The sequence below is a fragment of the Mastomys coucha genome, unplaced genomic scaffold (genome assembly GCF_008632895.1).
Source record: "Mastomys coucha isolate ucsf_1 unplaced genomic scaffold, UCSF_Mcou_1 pScaffold16, whole genome shotgun sequence".
Lineage (NCBI taxonomy): Eukaryota > Metazoa > Chordata > Mammalia > Rodentia > Muridae > Mastomys > Mastomys coucha.
Window position 1 is genome coordinate 52,471,474 of NW_022196898.1, and position 9,999 is coordinate 52,481,472.

Here is a 9,999-nt window from a genome sequence, read left to right on the forward strand (position 1 = left end):
GTGTTATATGGTTATCATTGTTACACAGATCTATAATGAAAAGGGGCCAATAGGGCAAAAAAAAAAAATGTACAGTTTGGGGTAAAAAGAGCACCAGGCAATGGCAATGGAATGTTGGAAGTCAAGCCCTGTGCTCATAGAGATGATAAATTTCTAAACAAACAAACAAACAAACAGGTCTGATGCTAAATGGAACAAAGGGAATGGTACCTCAGGGCAAGACCCAACCAGATAACCCTGAAACTTGTAAAAAGCCAAGTGTTGGGGTAACCTTGTGTACATTAGGTAAAGGTTGTCTCTGTATATTCAACTGTTGATTGCCAAACCAGCAGAGAGCTGAGTACTGGCAGATCTTGGTATTGTTATTCCTATGGCCCATCACAGCCCTCATTTTTTTTTTAAACATTCACCTTCCTTACTCGCTGATTGGCTTTAATAAAGAACTGACAGCCAATGGCACAGCAGGAAATGGAAGGCAGAACTTCCTTGCAGAGAGAGGGTCTCTGGGAAAAGAAATCAGAAAGGGGATTCACCGGCAGACGTGGAGGGAACAGGATAGACAGCAGAGCAGAGAGGTACAGAGCTAGCCACATACAGGGTGGTAGACTAGTTGGTCTGGTTAAGTTTAGATAGCTGGCTGGGAGACTGCCCTAGCTAAAAGGCCTAAGCTTTAAAATATTAAAAAGATTCTATCTATGTCATTATGTATACTGTTGGCAGATCCAAGGAAAGTCCCATTACAGGAAGTTTACGTAGCAAAGGAAACCACCAACAAGCCAAAGCTTATGCAAATGTAACTCATGGAGGGACAGCCGGCTTCAGCCCGAGCAGGCAGTACAACTTGGCACTTTGGCCACACAGTTCTGTCTTGATCAAGGATACAGTAAAAGGATTGTAGAATTTGCTTCAGTAGTTAAAGAAAGCCACAGAGACGAGGTGCATGGCAGAAAACCCTAAGACAGTGGAGATGGCAGAACCTTGAAATACCTATCAAGGAGAGCTACAGAAAGGATGTGGACCCAGCCCAAGAGAAAGAAGTGTGTTTCAGTCAACAAAGCTGGAAGAAATGGGATATAAAGAGCCATCTAACAAGCCCTCTGACATTGGGCATAGGGATACATAATTTGGAGTTTACCCTGCTGGGTTTCGGTCTTGCTCTGGTCTAGTATTTTCTCATTATACTCCTTTCTCTTCCTTTTGGAATAGTAATATATATTCTGTGGCACAGTAAGTTGGAAATATGTGGCTTACTTTTTGATTTTATAGGGTTACAGTTAGAAGACTGCCTGAGTCTCAGAAGAGACTCTGAAGTTTTAAATAGTGCTGAGGCTGTGGGAGGCTGTGAGGACTGAATGCACTCTGCATCAAGGTGTGGCTACAAGCCTAAGGTGTCAGGAGCATTCTAGGACAGGCCGGGGCTAGCAGGCAGCCTTCTTGGAGGTGGCCACCTTTCACATGGACTAAGGTGGCTGAGCTCTATGAGGCAAAGTCCCAAAGAGACTTCACCTAAGGATTTCTTCCTGCAGCTGATATGCCATTCTTATCATTATTAAATTGGCATAATAATCCCTGGGCATTAGCCTACCCTATTTAACATTTCCTGCAGATCAACATAAAGATGAACTTCCATGAATTAATCCTGTTTCAATGAATTAATGATTTTATAGAATTCCTGATTTGATTCAAACAATTCTAGGAAGAACGTTTTAAGAGATGGTCTTAGTTGTTTTGCCAGAAAGATGTAATAAAGTTAGAATCAAGAACAGAATGTGTGCACTCCTCATAAGAGTTTAAGTAAAGGCGCATAATAAGAAATGCAATGAGCTTTCATAATTACACTAAAAAGAGAAATAGGCTTAGGACAAATTTGTGTTCAAGAAAAAACATTCAGATCCAAGGATAAAGCCACAGGTGTGCACTATGACAAGGCAAGGCTATGTAAAAACTGTTGCTTTGAACTTATAATGAGCATATAGAATGAAACACTGCTTTGAACTTAATATCAACATCCTTTTGTAACTCCCATTTTGTGTAACATTTTATCTATAAGGTAATTTTCTAAAGAACTTTTACCCAGGAAGGTATAAAAAAGCAAGAAGAAAAAAATAAGATGATGCAGTGGCTTGGGGAGCTCTGCCCCTTCCATCCATCCATCCATCCATCCATCCATCCATCCATCCAAATGTATGTATATATAATGTCTGTTTGTTCATATGTACATATATAAGTATATGTGTATGTATGTAAGCATGCATGAATACTTGTGGAGTTGATTGAGACAGGTGGTCGGACTCAACCAGAGTGTGGGGGAATGAATATATGTGCATATTTGTCTGTGTAAAGGATCTTAATTCTTTTCCTTTCCTTCCTTTCTGGTTCACAAAGAGTTAATCAGCCTGGACAGTGAAGGGCTCCTGCATGCCTGGCCAGAAAAAAGCAGCACTAGCAATAAATCCTTTACCTAATTCCCCACTTCTATCCAGCATGTGTTAATCGCTAGATATTAGCACTTATTTAAGCACAAGTAATAAAGAGTTAAGTTTTAAGCACAGAATAGTAAGAAAGAGTTAAAAGGCAGAAGAACATTAATCTTTTACCTATGTGTCACACTGTGTCCCACTTCAACCCATTCCAGGCAGGGCAGACTCCCAGCACTATGGAGCCAGGGGGTGGAATATGGTGGTTTGAATGAGACTGGCTCCCATTAGCGCCTATGTTTGAATGTTTGAGCTCCAATTATTGGAACTATTTTGGAAGAACTGGGTATGTCATTGCTGGAGGGAGTGTAGCTTTGTTGGAGGAGGTATGTCACTGGGGAGTAGGCTTTGAGGTTCCAAAAAACTCATAGCAGGCCCAGCCTTTCTTTTCTTATGGATCAGGATGTAAACTTTCAGCTACTGCTCCAGTGTCATGCTTGCCCGCTGCCATATTCTCTGCCATGATGTTCACAAACTAATCCTCTGAAACTGCAAGCAAGCACCCAATTAAATGCTTTCCTTTATAAGAGTTGCCTTCGTCATGCAACAACAGAACTAAGTAAGTATAGTAGTAACTAAAAAAAAAAGCATTGTGTATCTTAAGTATATGAGCATTTTCTCATTCTTATTGTGTTTCCTCATTGGTAGCTAGGTACCAAAGTTTGGAGCCTATTACTTTCCTGAAACCATTTATTAATTTTGAATGTGATAACAACCAAGTGTCAGGGCTAGAGAGATGGCTTAGTGGTTAAGAGCACTCACTGCTCTTCCAAAGGTCCTGAGTTTAATTCCCAGCACCAACATGGCAGCTCACAACTGCCTGATGCCATCTTCTGGTATGCAGGCGTACATGCAGACAAAGTATCCATATATATAAATATATAAATAAATAAATCTTTTTTAAAAGGTAATAATCAAGTATCCTACTCAAGAGCTATTAAGAATCTAAATTATTAGCCGGTGCCTACCTTTAATCACAGCACTTAGAAGGCAGGAAGAACTCTATGAGTTTGAGGCTAGCCTGGTCTACAAGAGCATGTTCCAGGACAACAAAGGCTACACAGAGAAATCCTGTCTTTAAAAAAGAAAAAAAAACAAAACAAAACCAACAACAACAACAACAAAAAAGAATCTTAATTATGAGAAGAGACAAAAGATATTTTAGTGGTAAGGAATAAAACCTATGTGACACAAAAGTAAAGAAGGAATACAAGAAGTAGAAAAGTTTACCTGGAAAAAGAAGCAGGGGAATGAGGGGGGAGAGGAGGAGATGAGGAAGAGGACAGGGTAAAAAAGAAAGCCAATTAAAGCTATAAATATGGAAAAGCCCCTACCCCTAAGAAAACCTGATACTTGGTAAGCTAATTAAAAAATAAAATTAAAAAAACAAAAAACAGAATTTGAATGGAGGTACCATGAATTAGAGAATAAAGCTGCTACCAGAAGCCATCCATTGTTAAATAAAACCCCAGTACCAGAGTGGGCTAGTTCCCTATAAGTTATTGGACAGAAAGACTTCAAAAGACCCCCAAAACAATACAAGCAATTGCTACTGGATGGTAAGACACTAATGAAGGTACCACATGCTTTGGTCTCAGAACAAAGAAATCAAACTAGAAGGGCTGGAAACTTCCTTCCTGCTGGCTAGTTTCATAGTGTAGAGGAGTATTTATTATCAACAGTCTTACTCAGCTGGGGGCCCTGTGTGCAACACGACTGACTTATAAGGCAAGATGTGCCTGCCCACTGGTACTAACATCAACAAGTCTGTTACCAACTACTCTGTGACTGGACTTGAGGCCTGCTCCACAAACATGGTCCACGGCTGGGGAAGCATTTTCCTAATGGACACAATGTGCCCAACATTTGACTCTAAATAACTGTTTATGAATATAGAGTTGTCTCTATGACTATAGCTATTCAGGCCGACTGTAATTGTCAGCTTTGATCAGAAAAGCTCCTTTTTGGAGTGGGCCAGCAGTTAACTGCACAGACTCATAATTGGCTGAGGTGAGGAGAATGAGTATTTAATACTCAGTCATAAATGGGATGCTGAAATCTCACACACACACACACACACACACACACACACACACACACACACGGCTGAGGGAATGTCATAGAAGAGGGAATGGAGAGAATGCTAAGGCAGAAACAAAGAGTTAAGCGTTGTGGAACAATGTCATCCAAGCATGACATGACATAATAATCATAAACTCCCAGAAGCTGTGATTACCTATATAGTACTTATAATGGAGGAAGAAGAGGCTCACAAGGTCCCATTATACATACTTAATGGTTGATGGGGGAGGAGAGAGACATTTCCTTCAGTCTTATGGCCACTGGCACCTGAGCCAGACTCCTGTAAGCAATCCTAATGAAATTCATTCATCAGTGGTGTTGCTGTTGACTGATTTTATTGCTCTTATGGATGCTAGAAGAGTGCTCCACTAAACAGGACCAATAATCAATTAACAGCAGCAGCATCACATGCACAAGTGTAAGCATGCACACACACAGACACACACACACAATTTAGCTAGGCATGGTGGTACATGCCTATAATCCCTGCACCTGGAAGGTAGAACTAAGAGTTCAAGTCCAACCTAAGCTATACACTGAGATCTTATCTCCAGAAACAAAAAATAAAAAAAGGAGCTAGTTTCTTTTGGCAAAGTCATGAAGATGTAGCTTAGTGATAAGGTGCTGGCCTAGTATGATGAGGTTCTAATTCCTAGCATTATCCCCAAAGACTCAAAAATCACACAAAAAATAAAGCAAAAACAAAAACAAAACAAAGTCATGCAGCAAACTACTAAGAGTAAACAGAACTGCTACCACTGCATATAAGTGCATCCTTCCAGAGGACACTATCTATCGTGAGAACAAGGAGATGATGGCATTCTGACACTGCCAACTGACAGGGAGAGTCTTTGCTGTTATAACACTTAACTCTGAATATTTAACTGCTCTAAAATGTATTTATGGTCTAAAGAACAAAAGAAGCACATAATACTAGCACATATCTACTTTCATATTTATTATTTTCATTCACTTGCTTAATTTCATTCTAAAAAAGATTAAAAACCAAACAGAACAAAACTTACAATGTCTGAAGATTGGAAAGAAACCTAAATACACCATCGGCAATGTGAGTGACTCTATTGTCCCCTAAATTCAATCTCTCCAGTAAACTCAGACCCACAAAGGCAGATTCATCAAGGCGGGTCAGCTGGTTATAGGACAAATCCCTAAAAAACAAGAAATACTCAAAGTCAGGAATTATTCTATTAGCCCAATCTATGGATTTTATTCCACTGACACGCTAAGTTCAGTTTTCTAACAAAAACTGAGGAATTAGGGATGCCAGACCTCACAACTCCCATGAGAATAATTGACTCCAGGCTGCCTAGTCTCATACCCTCCCATGAAGCACCACTCAACACTTACAGTTCAGACAGTCTCTGGCAGAACTCCCATGCATCGGGGCTGATTTTTTCAATGGCATTCTGACTCACATACAGTTGCTGTAACATTCGCAAGCCATATAGCCACCCCTTGTTCACTCCTGTAAGGTTATTATGTTCCAGTTCTCTGTACAATTACAGAAAGAAATAACTCAAATCAAGGCATTCGATTCAGTGCAGTTTTAAATGTCCTTTAAGATGACAGGCAGACACCTTTGCTGAGCTCTAGTAACCCAAGAAACTTAAGCTCTAAAGCAACTAAGTGTCTATAAAACCAACAGACCAAGTGGTACATTCCCAATCCAGATAAATTCTGGCAATTCTGAGTCAAAACAATATGAAATATAATTTATTTTTATATTGAAAAGCTTATGAATGTCAACAAAAATTCCAATAAACTAAAAAACTTTAAAGTCTGCATGAAAGCAAGGGGTGTGGCATGTGTAAGGCCTGAGGTTCAATCTAAAGAGGAGGAAGAGCCCTCACAACTATCCCCTAGTCTAATACTTACAATTCTTCCATGTTGTTCAAGCCAAAAAACGCTCCATCTTTGAGTTTGCTAATTCCATTCCGCTGCATTTTCAATGAGCGTAAGGAATCAAGCCCTTGGAAGGTAAGGCCTTCCACAATTTTAATCCTGTTTCTTTTCAGTTCCCTTAAACAAAAAAAAAATTTACAGTTATAAAATTGGCTGAGTTTCTCTAACAGTAATTTAAAGAAAAGCTGCTGTAAAATAAAAACTTGTCTTCTTATAATCCATCAATTTTGTTACTCACAAGAACTGGAGATGAGGCAGCTTGAAGACTTTAGGTGGAATCATGCTAATTCGGTTCCGGTTCAACTTTACCACCAATAAAGAACCTGATAAGTTGTCAAAGCAGCCAGCCTCCAAGGTGGTTATCCTATTATTACTCAAATTCCTAAAATGGCAAGGAAACAGCACAAGAAAAGAAACAGTGGTGACTACCTACCCACGTCTAACTCTAGCTCCAACCTGTCAGTTAACTATACATACGTTGACAAATCATTTAACTGCTATTTCAAGTACCCACCCCAAGATAGGCTTCTTTTTTTTAACATCAGACGAATTTTCCAAGGTTGTAAGTATCAAGGTTCGTGGGAAGCACATGCGATGCAAAGGCACAAATACCCAATCAGCATGATTATGAACTACAACAAAACAATCTTAACTGGTATGTTTTGTGTGCATGTGTCTATGTGCACGGTGTGTATGTAAGGATGCAGCGGAGGCCAGAGCAGGAGGGGGAAAGGGAGAGCTACCTCTATCACTCTCTGACTTACACACCCTGAGACAGGGTTTCTCATGGAACCAAAAGCTCAGTCTCTCACAGAACCCTAAGTTCACCATTTTGGCTAGGCTGGCTGACACTGAACTTTCAGCATCTGCCTGTCATTACTCTCAATGCTGAAGTTACAGACACACACAGAAATGCCTGATTTTCATATGGGTGTTTGGGATTTGAACTAAGGTCCTTGTGCTTGCAGAGCTGAGCACTTATACCCACTGAGCAATCTCCTCAGCCTCTTAACTGCTATTTTATTTCACAAATCATTTAATTGCTTTTTCCCTTCACCTACAAAATTAATTATGTTAAAGCTGGAGTTATAGCTCAGTGATGGAGTGCTTGTCTAGAATACTGTAAGGTCCTAGGTTTGGACCCTAGCATTGAAAAGCAAGCGGTAGAGAGCACCCTTAAATTTAATGCCAGCACTTGGAAAATAGAGGCAGGTGGAGCTCTATGAATTTGAGGCAAGGCTAGTCTATATACTGAGTTTCAGGCCAGCCAGAACTACAGAATGAAACCCTGTCTCAAAACAAACAAAACAGAAAGAAAGAGAGAGACAGAGAGAAGAGGGAGGAGGGAGGGGAAAAGGGAGGGATGGAGGGAGGGAGGGAGGGAGGGAGGGAGGGAGGGAGGGAGAAAGGGAAGGAGGGAAGGAGGGAGGGAGGGAGGGAAGAAAAAGAAGAAAACAAGGAAGGATAAAAGCATGGCTCCTACTTCACTTAGGATGTTAAAATACAGGATGACTAAACTTTAGGAACCAGCACACATGCTAACTATCATCAGCACACAGGGTAAGCTACTGGTCAACAAACAGTAGCACATCAGTCCTCTTTACTTTTGACAAAATTGCTGACTAGGACTGGAGATGTGGCTCACAGCACAGCCACTGCTGAGCATGACAATACCCTGCATTTGGTTCCCAGTACCAAAATGAAAAACTCTCAAACTAAATCTTGGGCTGACAAGATGGCTTAGCAAGTAAAAACAGTTGCCAAACAAGCTTAACAACCTGAATTTCATCCCTGAAACACTCCTAAAGATGGAAGAAAAGGTTAGCCAGATGTGTCACATGCCTTTAATGGCAAAAGTAGGTTAGTCTCTTGAGTTTGAGGCCAGCATGGTCCACAGAGTGAGTTCCAGGACAGCCAGCACTACACAGAGAAACCCTGTCTTGAAAAACCAAAAAAAAAAAAGAAAGAAAAAGATGGAAGAAAAAGATCCAATTGCACACAGCTGACCTCTGACCTGCACACTTTCACTGTAGGATATGCATATTACATCACCCCTGCACAATAACAAACAAATAAATGTTAAAACTAAATCTCAAACTTTGCTCTCAATGTCTGGTAATTTTCTCTGAGCACTCTCTTTTAGGGTAAAGTAGGGAAATAAATAACTACAAAGCCCAAAACTAAGCTTGTTACACACATACACACACACACACACATCAAAATTACCATAAACAACAGACACCTGAGGGATGACCAGTGAATGACAAAAATGCATGGCAGGCAGTACACCAGTTCCTGCCCAGCCTATTACAATAAACTATTCAATAAACTATTCTTCCAATTAATTGAGTAAATTTAAGTCTCTATTTTACTTACAGGTATTTCAGTGACATTCGAGGAAATGAAGATGTCTTGATTTCTGATATTATATTGGAACTGAGGTCTAAACTCTCAAGAGCAGAGTAAAGCTGGAATGCTTCTGCATTTATTTCTGGGATTAAATTATGCACCCTACAAAACAAGGGTTATATCGAAGTTATTGTCAGTGACCCACCCCAGGCCACAAAAATACTAAATAATTAGAATCAACAGTATAGGGACTCGGAAAAACAAACAATGGCATGTACTGTTACTGTGAAGGCAGAGTGGTAACAGGTGTTGGTTCTCCCAAACAGGGATTTCTATACATACATATATAGATGTGTATGTGCGTATACAATATATATACACAATACACATACATAATTCATAATTAGATAAGAGATATAAAATCTTAACTTACAATGAAAGTAGAGTAATATTAGGTGTTGGTTCTCCAAAATATGGTATCTCTGTTAGCTCATTGTAATTCATTTTCCTAAGCAAAAGAGAAAACAGTTTTAAAGTTTAATAATGGAAATTACCTTTCAAATTCTGATTTTGGTTAATATCTTAATATATCCAAATTTGAAAGGGCCTGACTCAGACAAGTTAGACAAATATATAACTCTGAGAAATTAGATATTTTTAAGACTTTTATTATTTCTAATTATGTGAGGTGAAGAAGGTTGTACATTTAAGAGCAATGCCTTCAGAAACCAATGGCATTGGATCCCCTGAAGCTTGAGTTAAGGTGGCAGCCACCCAACGTGTGTGTTCGAAACCAAACTCATGTCCTCTCTAAGAGCAGTGTGTGTGCTTAACTGCTGAGCTACCTCTCCAGCTCTAAGAAATTAGCAATTTTAATGTGCTACTTCATAGCAATGATCTACCATTAAAGTTAGCATTAGATGCTGAATGTAGTTCTAGCATATCTGTAATCCCATTACTTCAGAGAACAGGAAGGAGACTGTAAGTTCAAAACCAGTCTAGACTATATAACAGAAAGACTATCTCAAAAAAACAATAGCAGCCACATGGTGGTGGCGCGTACCTTCAATCCCAGCACTTGGGAGGCAGAGGCAGGCAGATTTCTGAGTTCAAGACCAGTCTGCTCTACAGAGTGAATTCCAGGACAGCCAAGGCGACACAGAGAAAC

General features: G+C 39.8%; 1 protein-coding gene and 1 non-coding gene across 3 annotated transcripts in view; both read right to left on the reverse strand.

Annotated features, from left to right (window-relative positions):
- Window positions 1-9,999, reverse strand: part of Lrig2 (leucine rich repeats and immunoglobulin like domains 2) — a 59,107-nt gene that overhangs the window by 32,381 nt on the left and 16,727 nt on the right. For both annotated transcript variants that reach the window (XM_031375063.1, XM_031375062.1), the window contains exons 3-8: window positions 9,265-9,339; window positions 8,859-8,993; window positions 6,721-6,864; window positions 6,456-6,599; window positions 5,928-6,071; window positions 5,585-5,728 (exon numbers count right to left, since the gene is read on the reverse strand). In XM_031375063.1, coding sequence (XP_031230923.1) covers window positions 5,585-5,728; window positions 5,928-6,071; window positions 6,456-6,599; window positions 6,721-6,864; window positions 8,859-8,993; window positions 9,265-9,339 — 786 coding nt within the window. The remainder of the gene's footprint in view (window positions 1-5,584; window positions 5,729-5,927; window positions 6,072-6,455; window positions 6,600-6,720; window positions 6,865-8,858; window positions 8,994-9,264; window positions 9,340-9,999) is intronic.
- LOC116094616 lies at window positions 7,022-7,129 on the reverse strand. Its single transcript, XR_004120234.1, has one exon. It is a non-coding gene; the product is annotated as a small nucleolar RNA U13 (small nucleolar RNA).